The sequence below is a fragment of the Rhipicephalus sanguineus genome, chromosome 9 (assembly GCF_013339695.2).
Source record: "Rhipicephalus sanguineus isolate Rsan-2018 chromosome 9, BIME_Rsan_1.4, whole genome shotgun sequence".
NCBI lineage: Eukaryota > Metazoa > Arthropoda > Arachnida > Ixodida > Ixodidae > Rhipicephalus > Rhipicephalus sanguineus.
In genome coordinates this window covers 26,408,678-26,426,011 of record NC_051184.2, presented here as the reverse complement: position 1 = coordinate 26,426,011, position 17,334 = coordinate 26,408,678, and the positions used below count along the sequence as shown (strand labels likewise).

Sequence of the window (17,334 nt, the reverse complement as noted above, 5' to 3'; positions counted from 1 at the left end):
CTCCTTGAGCAATTCGCATTGTGTGACGCCAGGTTGCTATTTTACTCTTCTGCCACGCTATATAACATATGTTAACACGATTCCTTGGCCGTCATGACGCCTGTGTAGAGTATTTTTGCGGAGAAGTTACAAGCAACAGCGTGACACTGTGGTGGAATACTCGACTGCCACGCACAGGGTGCGGGTTAAAATCCATTCGAATCCTAGAAATTTGTTTCTCATTTCATTTTTTTCTTATTTCACGCGATAGCGGTTACGGACACCGGCGGATGGTGCCAAAATCGGCTGTTCTGATGTCATAACAGCTTTCGCTGTAACAAACTTCGGTGCCGACTATGCCCTCTCCACGCTGACCTGCGTGACAGGCGCGCAAAAGTCCCCTTGCGTTAATATAAACATATCTGGTTGCCACTGTTTTCGTTTTTCGCACAATTTCAACATATCTTTCCTTTGGAACTCCTGCCTAAGGTACGCGCTAATACTGTACTCTGAGATGTGCATAATTGCTCACGTTGCATGACCTCAGTTCGGCATTGCCAAGTTTTCTCGTGAACCGAAAAACGATTGAAAAAAATTTCGGTTTCACTCCGGAACGAAATAATAGATAAAGTTTCGGTTACGTTTCCGTTCCGGTCAAAAATATCGTTTTTTTCGTTTTTCGTTTTTGGTTTTCGTTCCGTTCCGACACCCTGTGGAAAACTGCTCGTGTTTTCCCAGTATTTAAGTCGGGCTCTAAAACAGATGTTTCTAATTATCGCCCGATTTCTCTACTATGTGCCACATCAAAGATCTTCGAGCTGGCTCTTCACAAAATATTGTCTTTTAGTGTTAAAAGCTCATTGATTCCTAATCAACATGGTTTTCTCGCTGGCCGCTCAACTACCACAAATCTTGCTAGTTTCATGACGCAGATCTCCACACCTATTTCTCAGAGAAGACAGGTTGACGTACTCTACTGTGACCTGAGCAAGGCTTTTGACGTAGTCAGCCACACACTGATTATGGTTAAACTTGCGCAATTTGATGTTGACCTGTCGGTTGTGAATCTCCTGCAGAACTATCTGCTCAATAGATATTGTTATGTAGCGGTAAATGGCCAAACGTCTTCTTTGTATAAAGTGACTAGTGGGGTCCCTCAAGGGTCAGTATTAGGCCCACTCCTATTTTTAATTTACGTTAATGATGTTTCTTTTGCCATTCGTAATTCTTCTTTCCTCTTGTATGCCGATGACATCAAGATTTTTAAGGAAATTCATTCAGTTAACGACTGTCGCTTGCTGCAGTCAGATTTGCGCTCTTTTTCCGAATGGTGCAACGCTAATAACCTTTCTCTGAATGCCTCGAAGACAAAATTCATGTCTATCACTCGCAAAACATCTAGCGTGTCATTTCAATACTCTGTCAATTCTGTGTCCTTATGCAAGGTTTATGAGATCAGTGATCTTGGTGGTGTTGTTGATAGCACGTTAAACTTTTCTGCTCACGCTAAGCGTGTTGCTTTGCGGGGTCTTCGCACCCTAGGCTGTGTTTGCAGATTGTCTAGAGAATTCCGTTCTCCTATGCCCTTCCGAAAATTGTACACCGCGCTGTCTTCCTCAACTGGAGTATGCGTCCGTGATATGGAATGGCATTGCTCAATCCAGCGGTAACACCATTGAACGAGTCCAGAAAAAATTCCTTAGCATATATAACCATCGCTTTGCTAAAAAATCTCGTTCAAATACTGCTGAATTATTATCATTGCCATCACTTCACTGCCGACGAAATCGTTCTGATCTCTTGTTTCTTTACAAGCTAGTCCACGGTATCATATCCTGCCCTGTACTTCTCAATTGTGTTAATTTTCGAATTCCGCGTAAGTTAACCAGAGAGAACAGACCGTTTCATGTACCCGCCTGCTTCTTCCAACACTCTACCGTTCACAGAATACAAAGTCTCTATAATGTTAATTTTCTTGATCTTGACATTTTTCATAGTCCACAATCATTGTTTTTATCCGAGCTTTGTACTGTTTTGACATAGTATGGCACAATGTACAAAGTCTTCCCTTCTCCGTCTTTCCACATAGTTGTATATATGCAATCTAATTTTTCATTCCCCTTCAATATTTCTCGTGTTGTCTTATTTTACTCCTCCCCTTTTGTGTTCATTTCTCTTTGTCTACGTGTATTTGCTCTTTTTATTTCTGAAGACTGTCTGTATTGTATAGTTTATTTTTATTGTTTTTTTTTGCGTGCGCCTGCACAAAGACCTTACGGTTGTTCCTGGGCACGTTAAATAAATGATTGATTGATTGATTATTATTATTATTATTATTATTATTATTATTATTATTATTATTATTATTATTATTATTATTATTATTATTATTATTATTATTATTACTATTATTATTATTATTATTATTATTATTATTTATTTGTTTGTTTATTTGCTAAATACATAAGAGCTGAAAAAGGAGCAACAGTATAGAAGGCGGTGACGACACGACACATGCGTAGGTGTTGTCGCGTTCATGTCTCTTCTCCTAGCGTCTCTTTATTTATCCGTGAACTACCAACTCCTTTAGAAGTGCATCCTTCAATTTTATTTTGAAGAATAGCGACTCATTTGCACTGTTATCTTACAATAGCATAACGTGTGCTACCACACAGAATACTCAAATATGCCATTACTTACTCGCGTGGTTCTTTTGGAGTTAGCTTATTATGTGCTCGTGACGCAGCAATGAAAAAAGGACTTCAAATATTCTGCAGCGAAGCATAGCTTCTAATCAAGCTTCCATAACAAAAAATGCTCTGCTGTATATCCGGCGTACAGTGCAGTCTTAACGGTGCCTAACGTAATGAATAACACTTACCGGTTTCGGGTTCCTGTACTGCACGTCGAGGATGAGCTTTCCGAGGCGGCTGCTGCGGTACAGATAGTGGAGGCAGTGGTGACCCAGCGGAATTCCTTGCTCCCTCTCCTTCGAGCACTTCGCGTGCAGTTCTCGCAATCTGCTAACTCGCTTGGAAGTAAGCGCAGCACCAGCTGCGTTGGCTTGTATGTCCTTGGCGTCTTCGTCGGTGTGCGTGTACTTGCCGTTGAAGTAAACCTGTAAAGAGATTCGAAGCAGCGAGGGTTTGGATGCGGTAGGAGACTACCTTATATGCACAGCGAAGAAAGTTCTTAGAAAGGTGGTTATGGTCGGTATATGCTTTGATCTTCCTATCTTGGTGATGGTTGTGTGACTGTGACGTGCAGTGCGCCTGCGCGTGCTATAACGCGGCTGCATATATATGTGCCCATCTCTCGATCTAAGCGAGAAAGAAGCTATCTTTTTGAAAGATAGCATTTAGACATGTAGAGTTTAGAATGTGCGATATTCTTTTTACCTCTCACTAGGGTTGGCACGTGTTCACAGGTGCTGGCATGTTTTCATAGTTCGATCGCGTTAGTGCAGTTCCGGCGCATGCCTTGTCTCTGTATTTATGGCACATGATGAATTGTTCTGCGATGTCTCAATTTCTGTTGTGGGATTACCTTGTTCGGCAGCGTATATAAATCGGCGCGGTTTCTGATAATAAACAGTTGGAAGTTGGCGCCCGTGTCTGTCTGTTCGTGTCTTCGCTTCATCCCCGTCTTCTTTGCGTCATTACAGTTTAACCTCAAGTTATGAACCAACTAGCTCAGCAACAAGCCCTGTTATGTAGGGAGACTTTTCTGAGTAAAGATTAGTCGCAAATAGCGCTTGTCCTGTGCTTCTGTGTTCTTTCCTAGTACCGTATCGACTTCGCGCTATTCAGTTTTTAAGACCCTATTCTTTCATGTGTCATCGTGCTTTGTCTAGCATCTGTAAGGTATACAAAGAAACTAATAAGTATTCATTACAGTACTGTCCTGTGCTTCTATCGTGAAGCTCTCATTGTCTCCTCACGGCATGGTGAGATTTTTTTTTTAAGTTTTCATCGTGATATAGTAGCAAGTTCTGTCAAAACGTGACGTCAGGTGTCGTTCCGCGCGTTACTGTGTGTGACGTGCGTTCAGCGCTTACTCTATTTCGCACTCAACTTAAAAAGCGATCGATTTACCAAGCCCTAGAATTCTCATCTCGGAGTAGGAGACGCTCGGAAATGCAGAAAAATCCAGACAAATACCTATCCGCACTTGGGCCTATGGCACGCAATGTGGCCAACGGTATACGCCGGTCATGTCCATGATGCGGGGGGGGGGGGCGTCTCTTCCCCACATTATGTGGGAGTGTATGTCTAGGCCAACAAACATAAACTCTCCTCTGGTACAGACCTTACTCAGGGAGCCTTGGGAGGCCGTCCTCGCTCGAGCCGCCTTGAAGACCCAGAAGGGTCTCTTGGGTCAGGCTAAGCGTACAGCAACGGCCACTGGAGTCCTGGACTAGGGACCCACCTTTGCTGCTCCCTTATCTCTCTTATTTATCGAATAAAGTTTTTCAATCAATCAATCAATCAATCAATCAATCAATCAATCAATCAATCAATCAATCAATCAACAAAACGTGAATAGCGACCTTCGTCGTCAGCGTCAACACGAGTGATGCAAAAAATCGTCGTGTCGTGACGTCACCCTATGACGTTATCACACGACGGTGATTTCACCTCACAACTACGTCATATGGTGACGTCACGGGAGCGTGAAGGGGTGAGCAATACAGTCGACTGAGAAGAAAAGAAGGTGGATTTTACCTTTGAGTCGCCTTAAGCGAATGCGTAAGGGACCCTGTTACTTTATTTTTTCTACACAACGACCGGAATTGCGCGCGGGTCGGTGGATTAAAAGATGCGTAGCTCGAGGGCCTGTCTCCGATCCGTACTAAAATCTACTGCAAGTGTACCGTAGACGAGTGGGTTAAGGGAGGTAATTTCGCCCCATTACACACAGAAACATCTGCGCAGCGGGTGTTGGCAATCAATGGAGGGCGTCCCCATGCTGTGTTAGAAAACAATAAACGTGCTAGTTGATTTTCTTTTTTTTTCGTAATGATATGGAATTAGAATATGTGAAAGTAAGCTTACAACATGGGCACGATTTACCCAATGCGTGATTATTTCACAGTACGTATAAGCAAGTCGAAAGTTTCTTTGTTTTCTTATTGTGTGGCGTCTGTTTCTCACCGAAGCGTCGTTAACGCAGTTGCTGCCGTAGTAGAGCTTCGCGAATGCATGGATCTCTTTTCCTTGGTGGAAGGCCGCGACTTCACCAAGCCTCGCTGCGTCCGGCTTCGGGAACTTGGCGGAAGCCTCGAGGCATACCTGAAAAGAGCAGCCGAAGGACAACAGCTCTTACATCGCTGTTTACATCGCTATCTATGTATAGTGACGTCTCAGAATACAAGTATATTTATTTATTTATTATTGCGATAGCAATTATGCGCACACTCGAGGCGCATTTGTGCCGGTGCCGTCATGTTCCGTATAAATCGATAACGTCGCCCCGCGCGTCGTATGTTATATATGTGCGCGTGAAGCTCGCGAATGCTGCAGAAGGGCACGGCTCAAGCAGAGATGAAGTGCACCGGCCGGCTCCGTCGGGTGAAGGAGCATGGAGGGGTGCCGGTTAGGGGAGGGGGGGGGGGGGCTCTTTTGCCCGTGCAGCGACTGCGAACTTTGATCAAAGGGCGCGGTCGCGCGCGCTATGCCTACAGATATGAGTGCACGGCTCATAGCTTTGCACGTGTTGTGCTTTTACCGCTTACTTCGCGTTTAATCACGAAAAGAGACAGCAAAAAAGCAGCTTCGCTCACTGGAGCGGCCGTATTCGCTTACGCCATCGTTTTGTAGATTTGCGCTTGATCGGGTCCTAAGGGAGTTCCCTGCTAGCCTTGCTTCGTATAACATTCCAATTTGTTGCTATCGCATTCATTGATTCGCCCCTACGGCGAAACCGTGACTATGTTTTGTTTGCTGCGTTTACTTATAGCGACGATCGCCTTATTTGACAAAAAGACTGACGGACTGACAGTTTTCTCATTGAGTCATAAAAATTCTCACGCAGTCGAAGAAGAAAGAAACACACCTTTGTGTGGTTATGCTCGGATGGTGCGAAGGGTTGCCTGTCGTAGTAGAACAGCAGCTTGTGGCGGAACAGGTCCTTGCTGAATGAGTACCGCAGCTCCCACGAGAGCTTCTTCTCCCAGCTGCCGCCCCTGTAGGCTAGGCTTCCCAGCAGCGCGTGCGTGTACGGACGCTCTTCGCCTTCCGAGGTGGGCACGTCTTCCAGGCCGAACTGCGTCACCCTCTCCGCGTCCTCCGGCTTGTAGAAGTGGTGAGACAAGTCCAGCTCTATCTGCGAGAGGGCGCATTTCCAGGTATATACGCACTCGCACACTCAAATGTGCTTCTATCAACGTTGTGCATTCATCAACAGGTAAAAAAAAAAGGGGTGGGGGGGGGGGGGGTGCTGGGCTGGGAGTGAGCAGCACTGAGTCGTAACCGTTCTTCAAACAAAGCTTGTTATGAGTTGCAGATTTTGGGTGGCGGCGTTGTCGTAGGCGAAAAACGTGGCGCTAGTGAGCGTACAGAAATGCGGACCTCGAAGGTGCGCCGTCACACGCGTGTTTGCATATCTCTCGATAGTGGGCTTGTGGGCGGTCAGCAGCTTCTGATATGGCAATTTTTATCGAAGCGACTTGTCATTTCATTTGTTGCTGGATAGGAACTCATGAGGTCACGTTGCGGCGCCGACACCGGAACGTGAATCATGAGGTACGATGCAAAACTGCGCAGGCGCGCCCTCACGTCATGCCTGCAACCAATCAGAGTTGTTTCGATTCGGTCGGGGAAAGAAAGAAGAAAGAAAGAAAGAAAGAAAGAAAGAAAGAAAGAAAGAAAGAAAGAAAGAAAGAAATGTAGTGCGTCAGGCACGCACGCTCCAAACTACGCGTGCCCCCATTTTCCCGATAGGGGATGGGCTCATGAAGTTTTTATTGCGATAGCAATTATATGGACAGTCTCGGCTGGAAAATGCCCGTCCCCGTCGCCGTCATTCACCGTATATGTATAAGTATGTATATATATATAGAAAAGCCATAAAGAAAAATAATTCAGAAATTCTTTCCGACGCGCGGAATCGAACGGGCGACCTCTCGCTTTGCAGCCCGCCGCGTTAGACGTTAGGCCACGACAGCACCGTCTTGCAGCCTGCTAACGACGAGCTATTTATATACACCATGTAATTCAGCATGCTTTCTTAGTGGCCACATAGATGGCGCGACGTGTGCGCGTGTGGCGCGCTTGAAAGATCATCGCCCCTCTTCTGCGAACGCCGTTGCTCTTCGCTCTACAGGGCGTGGTCGCTTTCGTGCGCTTATCTCGAGGACAGAAGGGGCGCCCGGTGGGGTGCTTCGCTTCGCTCGCTGCAGCGGCTGCGTTTGCGAAAGGAGCGCGCTGTTCAAACAGAAATAAGTAACAACTGTGACAATTAGTTCGCGCTCGTCTTTTGTGTACCTGTTCGTTCGTTTCGTGCGCCCTGCTTTATGTTTGACCAGTGCGCTTCAAGTGTCGAGCTGTGACGCATTAGTTCGCGCTCGTCCTGTGTGCGTTCTTTTCGTGCGTCCTTTGGGCTCGAGCGACGCGCTCAATTTCGAGCTGCTTTCCGTTCTTCGCGTTACATTACACTTTATTGCTATCGCATTCATTGCTTCGCCGTTGCGGCGAAACAGTGACTTTTTCTATGAAAGGCGCTGTTTCCACAACCACATGCTAGGGAAGTTATCTTGCCCCTGTCATTCTGTTCAATAATGTTTTACTAGTGGCTAGTTTTATCTGTTCCATATTTTGCTTAGCGACATGCAGTGCTACTAGTTTGCACACCACGACTGCACTTAAGTTCATGACGTCACTTTTACTTTGAACGAACGATTCTCAGCATACTTCTTTTCACGCTTGTATCAGCCGGCGATAGTCTTTTAAAGTGTGGATAAATTCGTGGCCTGATCTACATATTTAGATCTTTCCCTCATTGTGTATTGCACCCATATTGCACCCGCCTTGTTACGACCCTCAGTTATGCTTCCACATATTTTTACCGATCCTGTTCGGCGACCGCAATCTCAAAACTTACTGGCCCTCTCTTCAACTCTTCACTCGTACCTAGAAAACACGTCAATCGCATGACGTCACAAATATTGTATCTTTTCAGGCTTCCGAAAACTCTCAAGGTGACTCAACCACCTGAGTTTTTACAGAATTGCAATTTACCAGTCCAGCTATACATTCCTATTTTTGAGGTTCCTCTGTACCGACAATGAGCGTCGCATTAGAAAAGTGTTTAATCTTAGGCACAATTTCCCCGATTTTTATTGCTTTGCTCCACTAGGAGAATGCTCAGCGAGGTCTGAACGTTAACGACACTTCGTTTGGGGCGAAAAAAAAATGTTCCAACACTGTTTACAAAGCAATGTGCCCCCTTGAATGGACGAGTAGTTCGTAGAAATGTTAACACTGAACACGTTTCCTGTCACATCGCAACAGACCAAAAACGTTCCCCGCTGTGAAGAAGGAATAACATCACAATAATATTATAATTGTTGGGGTTTAATGTCCCAAAACCACGATATAATTATGAGAGACGCCGTAGTGGAGGGCACCGGAAATGTCGACCACCTGAGGCTCTTTAACGTGCACCTAAATCTAAGCACACAGGCCTCTAGCATTTCACGTGGCACGCCCTGGCAAAGTTTTCGTATAATGGGCGATTGCTAGTATATATCTGGTTCAGTGATCATCTGGTAAGGCGCGGAGCGGTTGATTTACGGGTAAACGTAAGTAGTGTGTGTGTGTTTCTTCCTCTCTTCCCGTCATAAGCACTGTTTTATACTTCGTCTACAATACACCAGCCAGCCCAATCAAGCACACTGCTCAAGATGGGTAAGCACACATTAAAGACATAGTGACGTGGAGCCGTTCCAAGTATGGCCAAGAAACAAATATATTTTTACACCTTACGCACCGAAATTCGCGTATGACTCGCACGGCCGACTTCAGCTCTGACACATCTGAATATTTCGTGTGAATTATACGCGAGAAAGTGCGACAACCGGCTGAAAAAAAGATGGGCACAAACTGATCCGTTTGCTCTTCTTGTGGTATGCTAAGTGAAGCTGGTTCCAACTTGGCGACAGAAAGAACAAAGCACTAGACAAGAATCAACTACGCTCTTAGTCATTGTGTCCAAAGACAAGATGAACGAAATCAACCAAGCCCGATATCTCGCTTTAACTCAGACTTCTGAAAAAGAAGTCAGACATCAGCAAACAACAACAACAAAAAAAAACTGCCCCAGTTTTACTCAGTGGAAAATCTGCAGAAACAGCGGAGCTGCGGTTCACCTGTGTTTCCCTTGTGATTTTCTGTGATTTTCTGTGATTTTCTGTTATTTTGTGTGGGTGTCTGCGAATACGTTATTTGTAGTGCAGGATGCACGGGAAAGGTCGTGTGGCAGCCCTGCACCTGCTATACAGTGCCCAATTCACGCTCGAGCCGCCCTTCCCCGTTTCACTGTGTGGCTGCCGCTTCGTTTGCGACCGAAGCAATCATATGCCACCTATGCGTGTATCTGGTAACCGGAGCGTGACATGCGACGCGGGCGCTCATCTGTCGTCAGGCCCAGCCCTGCAAAAACTCCGCTGCTAAATGTTTGATTGTCCGCACTCACCAAATTCACGGGGTCGGGATCAGCCGGAAGGATCCGCATGCGGAAAGCCCGCGGACTCCAACGTGGGTTGACGATGAGGTACTCGAACTTCTCCCTGAAGTCCATGCCGTGAAAGAACTCTCGCAGGTTCGCCTTGAGGTCCTTCTTGAGCGCGTATCCTTGGAAGTTTACGGACGCTCCTATGGAGCCGTTCAGGTAGGTCCTGTCGAACTGCAGCGAAGAGAAAACAAAAGAAAATTAGGGGTCTCCCGTGACCGAGCATCCCTCTGCAGCAACGCTTTCATGCTTGAACTCTATACGTTACATAGCCTTCTCCCCTTATTTTTGTTTTTCTTTTTTTTTAACTCTTAACAGGAGCAGCATGTAGGCTTGTGTACTTCACGTCACTGAAATGGGCAAATGTGAGTGAATAGAACGTCTATGCAGGTTTTCTCTGAGTGGGGCAGTGATGGCTATGGGTGGAGCTTGTATTTATGCTTAGGCTGTAACCGGCTACAGGCAGCGAGGCTTGCTTGCTAAGCAAGCTTCGCACGCGTAGATACTCGCTTTAATTTTCGACCGCCGCGGTTTTCCTGTCCGGCGTTACGAACCATTCTGCCAGCGACTGTTCTTCAAACAAGTGCATATGTGTTCTGAGACGAACGCTCTAAATGCGGGATTCAAATCAATGTTTTTCGCCTGAACTCGGCAATTCAGTGACGCTTGAAGTATAGCCGATAGTTACACGAACCGAAAGGAAATTCACCGAAGGATGAGAATGGGCTGTAGCTCATTCCGCAGGCACTCCCAAAAAATAACAGGAAACCTGCCCCTGCCATTAAAGCGAAAAGTATACAATCACAACGACATGGAGGATAACAAAGTAACCAGAGATAAAGTTAAGGTCCACGCAGTGTGCAGTGGAAATAAAAAACGCCAGGCCTACGCTGAAACCGCAGCACAGTGACAGCGAAAGCTGGAAGAGCGGCGTTTCTAGAGCCCGTTGCAAGCTCTCTTGGGGCTACAATACAACTAGACTAGAAAGGTACCCACTACGCCATAAATCACAATTTTTGTGAAGTTGGGAAGCACCTACTAAGCCATTATTCGTCATTCTGTGGAGAAGCGCGGCACCAGCTACACGTCTGTAAGGCATTATGTGCACTTTGTTGACGCGACGACTGATGACGATGAAGAATTATGGCTCAGCCATTTGTAATAGGTTGGAAGCTTTAAATGGCCCACCAGTTATGTAATTTGCATTGGGTGACACCCGCTCGCTATTTCCCTCTCCCGTCATGCTGTATAACATACGTTGACGTGGGAGAGAGACGGGGGGGGGGGGCGAATAACTTTACTGAGACCCCGAGGAAATGGATCATGCGCTCATGGGCTTCCTTGCCAACCAATCCAAGTGCACTTGCGAGGAACCCACTACGCTATAAAGCATTGTAATTTTACTGAGACCCCGAGCAAATGGATCTGCGCTTATAGGCTTCCTTGGCAACCAATACAAGTGCACTTGCGAGGAACCCACTACGCTCTAAATCATTCTAATTTTTGAGATGTAGGGCAGCAGGCACTGTGCCATTTTTCGTCATTTTACGGAGATCCGTGGTACCTGCTAAACGCATGTAAGTCATTATGCGCACTTTGTTGATGATGTGCCTGATGACGACGAAGAATTATGGCAGAGATCTTTGTAATGGGTTGGAACTGCGGCATTTCACAACCTACTCGTTGCGCAATTCGCATTGTGTGACGCCTCGTTACAGAATTCGCGTTGTGCGACGCTTGGTGCTTATTTTACTCTTCTACCACGCTATATTGCATATGCTAATGTGGTTCCTTCCCGACATGAAGCCTGTATAGGACCTTTTTCCAAAGCAGTCTCAAGCACCGGCATGGCTCAGAGGTTGAATACTGGGCTCCCACGCAGAGGCCCCAGGTTCGAGCCTCGTTCCATCCTGGAATTTTTTAGGGGCGAAGCTCCTTAAGGCGGCACCCGTTCGTCCCTCGTAGTCGTCGTGGTCGTAGTAGTGAGTAACAAGTCTTACGCTTTGACCTCCAAGGTGGTTCCGGTGGGAGATTTCTCCTGTGCGTTGTTGAACAATAAAAAATTCGCAGCGTGCGCGTTAACTAAAATCCGAATTCTTCTGTCTCTCATTCCCCATTAGCAGCCATTGGCATGTTCCAGTAGGAAACGTTAGTAGAAGTAGAAGTGTAAGTGTTAGCTAAAAGCCGACTTCTTCTGTCTCTCATTGCCATTAGCAGCCATTGTTTACCTCCAAGGTAGTGCCTGGTGAGATTTCTCCTGTGCGTGATTAAACAATAAAAATTTTGTTCAAAACGCCGTTGATTGATGAAATAAACCAACGAAAGACGCCAGATGTTTTGTAAAAGCAGAACGAAAGAACGCCAGATGTTTTTCTTAAAGTGTAGTAGTAGTACTTGTATGTAGCCACCTCGCCCGATCGTCAACGGGCGAGGTGGACCGGCAACGGCGCGAGGACCCTGCCGTACGAGAGTTAAATCACACTAAAAGACATACTTTGCGGGCGATACACTCTAGTGAGCTTTCAACTTTTCGTCTTAATGTACATGATAAAGAGATTATTTCTACGAAAAACGCAAGGCACACCTTGAGCAATATGTTTGGTTTTGGGACGCTAAATGGAACCATGAGGCGATGCGAAGCCGGAGCACTTGCACGATCGCGTTCCGTTGGCTTTCGTTGGGCATGCTACCGACCTCGCGTCGTGGAACGCGCGTCCTGTCTTCCCTCTAGCCTTGCCTTTAATTCGCACAGGGCGAGCGGGGAATGCGGTCGCTCTTTCGCTCGGGAGCGGACTTCTTCCTTGCATTTCACCGATCACAAGTGATAATGAAGGGACCACGTAAACCAACAGTACAATAAAAGTTTGATGTTTAATATATACACGATGTTTCACACTCTTTATATTATGTACTGGGCGCATTTCACGGAAGAGTTTCACGGTTTACAGATGATTCCCTCCGTAGCTTCGCCCCACTCATCATCATTCACCCCGTGGATATGCTGTGATTTTTTCTTATTTCGTTTTTTTTTTCTTATTTCGATCGATACTGGTCACGGACACCGGCGGCGGCGACGGCGGAGGACAACTACGGCGCCAAAAACGGCCGGTGAAATGATCTCATAACAGCTTTCGCTGTAAAATGTGTGGGGAACCCTCGATAATCGCCAGATCACCACCATCGCCTATGTCAGCACCGGCGGTGACAAGGCACAGCAACAAGGGCCACTACGCATGCGCCCGGATGCAGACCACCTTCACAAGCGGGCACGGAGAGCTGTCAAGGGGGAGTGCTCGGCGAACTTGCTTGAGGTGTGCGTGTGTGCGCGGCGTGCGGACCGCCGCGGCCAAGGTTAGCGGGACCGGCGCGGAAGTTGGGCGTCGAACCTAGTAGTAATCTTATTATTGTGTTTTGCCCCTGTTGCCATAACGTTACAGTTCTTACTAATAGTTTTCTTAAGGCATCCCGACGTCGACGAACGGCCCATTTCTTGGAGTAGACACCGAACCCCACAACTGGCGCCCAACGTGAAATCGGCCCCGTCTACTGCCAGCGATAATGGAGGCCGCACTTCAAATGCTGCTGGAGACGATGGAGCGACTCGACTTAGCTTCCGCAGTGTACTGCGCGGCGAGGGGACACGCCGAGTCCGCTAGCTACCTAGCAGCAAGGGGCGTGGCGATCCCAATCATCGGCGTTGGAAGAGGGCTGCTGCGCTCGCTTGGGCAACCGGGCACACCGGCGCAAGAGGTGCCAGAGGTCGAGGTGGTCGACGTCGCGAAGAAGGACGATGCCGACGGCGGTGACGCGGGAATGAACAAGGGCGAGTACGACTCAAAGGGAAACGACGGGAAGGCCGCCAGGGAAGAGAACGTTTTGGCTGCAACAGAGGGGGGAGACATCACCGACGAGGCCGAACCGGCCTTGGTGATGCTGGCCGTCGACAACGTCGACTTGAACACGGGCGTGGCCGGGACGATGCAGGAGGACCTAGCCGCCGCGACGTCGAGTGTGTCGACGTCAACACCTGTCGCTGCTTCCTACTCGAGCCCGGACGGCAGACCAGACCAAGGCTCTCGTCAAGGCACGGCGCCTCCGGTCGGTCAAGAAATGGTGCTGAATTACGAGCCAGAGAACAACATCAAGGACGGCGGTGACGAGGAGGACGACCAGGCCGCATCGACGAAGAACGAGGGTACAGATACGTCGGCACCAGCCGAAGATGCCGGCGGTGACACAATGGCCACAAAATGGCTGCAGCTGTTTTGGAGGCCAAAAAGGATGCCGCTGAAGCCGGAAATGCCACGACCAAGAGGACCACGGCGCCAGCGACAAGGGCTGCCGGTACGTCTACTAATGCGCGGCTCAACGCAGCAGCGGACGAGGAGCCCGTGCGCAACCTGTGGAGCAGTGGTATGGCCAAAGCCAAGCAAGCAGCCGACGTGAAGGCACTGTTTTGCAAGCGCGGTAAGGTGGTATCCACCAAGTTCGGCACTATCGACAACGCACCTAGTTTCGGCTTTCGCACAGAGGAAGCGGACGACTACATTCAGCGCTGGCACCGCACCGAAGTGAGCGTACAAATGCTCTTCTTCGAGCGCACGAAGCACGAGACCAGTGGTGCCCTGCTCGAGCCACAGCCCATGACCGAGACCGGAGCTGCTGCGTGGGACACCGCCAACACCGAGGACGTCGTCAAGGGAGGCGGTGAGGCGACGCCTTCTTTGGAGAGGGGGAATGTGTGGGGAACCCTCGATAATCGCCAGATCACCACCATCGCCTATGTCAGCACCGGCGGTGACAAGGCACAGCAGCGAGGGCCACTACGCATGCGCCCGGATGCAGACCACCTTCATAAGCGGGCACGGAGAGCTGTCAAGGGGGAGTGCTCGGCTAACTTGCTTGAGGTGTGCGTGTGTGCGCGGCGTGCGGACCGCCGCGGCCAAGGTTAGCGGTACCGGCGCGGATGTTGTGCGTCGAACCTAGTAGTAATCTTATTATTGTGTTTTGCCCCTGTTGCCATAACGTTACAGTTCTTACTAATAAATTCTTTTCTTAAGGCATCCCGACGTCGACGAACGGCCCATTTCTTGGAGTAGACACCGAACCCCACAAATGGTAGGAGTGGATCGGAGGACGGCAGAATGAGTCGGGAAACAAACAGAGGTAGCAGATATCCTAATTCTCATCAGCCGAAAGAAAGGGACCTGGTCTGGCTACGTAATGTGTACAGACAACCGGTGGACAGTAAGAGCAAACAGAATGGTTACCAAGGGATGGAAAACGCAGTCGAGGAAGGCAGAGAGTGAGATGGAGTATCAAAATTATGAAGCTAGCAGGGGTAAAATGAAATCAGCTCGCACGGGTCAGGGTAAAGTGGAGAGGCCTTCGTGCGGCAGTGGACTAAAACAGGCTGAGAATGATGATGATACTAACCAAGTAGAGGTCGTCGATGTTGTGAAGCGCGAATCCTGGCAGCGACGTGGGCTCCTCGATGGAGCTGCGATCGTACGGAAGCTGGAAGGTGAACGGCACAAAGTGGTAGTTGAACAGATCGACGGGAGGCGACACGTGTCGCTTGACGCTCAGCTTGCGGTGCACCGGGTCCAGGGTGAGCTGCAGCTCCAGGGGCAGCGATAACAGCTGGCGCGAATCGTATCCCGAGCCCAGCGACGTCCGGTTGAAGGTGAGCGCAATGCCGAGCATCTTGTACGACCGGGTCTCGTGCCTGCCGAGGTTGTGGGGAAAACGAAAGTATTTGAGACGCGTTGAATGAAACGGGATTTGCGGCGACACAAACACATCATGGAATGTAGTCATAACATGTCCTGAACAGCAGGGACACTAAAGTGAAACGATGAATTGGTTTAGATTGATACACTTTGGAAGATAGTTTTAGAATGATACACTTTGAAAACTCTAATGGCTTTAAGTTCACCATGATAGGTTTATTAATAAAGAATGAAATCAAGGCCATTTTTAAATTTGGCGCCGAAATCTCCGATTGTGACGTCCCGAATTTTAAACTATTTTTCTTATTATTTGTACTTGTTTCGTACTCGGGGATAGCACTCATGTGTAAATCCAAGAACAACGCTTACACAAAGTGCCGTTTGAAGTCCACCACGAACTTGCCGTCCTCGGTGTGCTCAAAGTCCAGCTTAGCCCGGTTGCCGTAGGTGAACTCGGCCGTCTTGATGTCGAAATAAGTGGGGAAGCCAACTTCGGTGGGCACTAGGACGATCAGGTCTTCGACGAGGTAGAAATGCTTCGAGTGTTCCTCCTCCCCGAGCACGTGGCCCAACGCAGCCGCCGGGGGCTCTGCGAAGACGACGGCGAATCTGTCACCCAGCCCGCTAATGTTGTAAAGGTAATTTACTTGCGAGGAGGTATACTATAAGTAGATAGCTGCGAGAGTGTGCTAAACTCCGAGTTGAATGATAAGGAGGCCCGAAAGTCGCGGGTTCGATCCTGGCCGCGGCGGCCGCATTTCGGTGGAGGGGAAATGCTAGAGGACCGTGTACTACGCGATGTCAGTGCACGTTAAAGAACACCAGACAGTCAAAATTCCCGGAGCTCCCCACTGCGGCATGCCTCATAATCACATCGTGATTTTGGCTCGTAGAGCCCCATATGTTATTATTATTATTATTATTATTATTATTATTATTATATTATTATTATTATTATTATTATTATTATTATTATTATTATTATTATTATTATTATTATTATTATTATTATTATTATTAGCGCGGTATATTTGCAAGATCCGAAAAGCAGGACTACGTGAAACTGCCTAGGTACTAGAGCGGCTCTTCTTGTTGCTGCTGGAGTTGCTCAAAAAAACACTGGCTGATACCCACGAGGGTTAATTATCACCTTGCACTCGCAAACGATGTTATCATGATGATGATATTCCACGTCAGTGGCTCACGCCCATCCCGGGGTGTCGCCCAATCCTGTTCTTGTTCACTTTGACAATCGCTAAGCTGCTAGCTTTGCCTACACGTGCGTCTGTTATCTACAGTCATAATTATAAAATCATGCTGAATAGTAATCATGCAACTCTTCCTTGCCGAGTTGCGTGCTTCTTTCTGTCAGCAGCGGTCGTAGTCGTTGCATGTAAGGCGAGCTAGACCATGTTCCTGGCTTTTACTAAAGAAAAAAAAAACTCCGTTCGCTGACTGTAAAGCTGCCTCCGATGGATGGTGTAGACATACGCGCACTAAGCACCAAATCATTCCAATTCTATACAGAGTCGTGCTCGAAGCTGCGCGTTTACATTAATGACACCCGAAGCTTTTCTGTACTCGTGAAGCAAGAACGGCCCCTACTAAATGCTTTCCTTACCGTTAGACTGTACCGCTGCGAGAGCTGACTCGTCGAAATGCATCAGCTTCACAGTGTGGCCAAAGAGTTGAAGGTTGAGCCGTCCGTACACTGGCTCGTAATCGCGGTCGGCGATGGGAAGCTGAAACCAAGAAAAACGTACCACTCCATTATAGTGATTCTGACTCGTCAAATATCCCTTAGTTTAATAATAAATCATAGCACTGAAGCTACGTGGACCAGAGCAAGGACGAGAACGCGCGCTTCCAATGGACCCAGGACACGGTTCGATAG

At 47.9% G+C, this 17,334-nt stretch overlaps 1 protein-coding gene across 1 annotated transcript in view; it reads right to left on the bottom strand.

The window, feature by feature from the left end:
* LOC119404817 (vitellogenin-6) overlaps nucleotides 1-17,334 on the bottom strand; it is a 47,719-nt gene that overhangs the window by 8,383 nt on the left and 22,002 nt on the right. The window contains exons 15-21 of the mRNA XM_037671488.2: nucleotides 17,062-17,182; nucleotides 15,810-16,029; nucleotides 15,145-15,436; nucleotides 9,673-9,882; nucleotides 6,034-6,303; nucleotides 5,133-5,270; nucleotides 2,861-3,097 (exon numbers count right to left, since the gene is read on the bottom strand). Coding sequence (XP_037527416.1) covers nucleotides 2,861-3,097; nucleotides 5,133-5,270; nucleotides 6,034-6,303; nucleotides 9,673-9,882; nucleotides 15,145-15,436; nucleotides 15,810-16,029; nucleotides 17,062-17,182 — 1,488 coding nt within the window. The remainder of the gene's footprint in view (nucleotides 1-2,860; nucleotides 3,098-5,132; nucleotides 5,271-6,033; nucleotides 6,304-9,672; nucleotides 9,883-15,144; nucleotides 15,437-15,809; nucleotides 16,030-17,061; nucleotides 17,183-17,334) is intronic.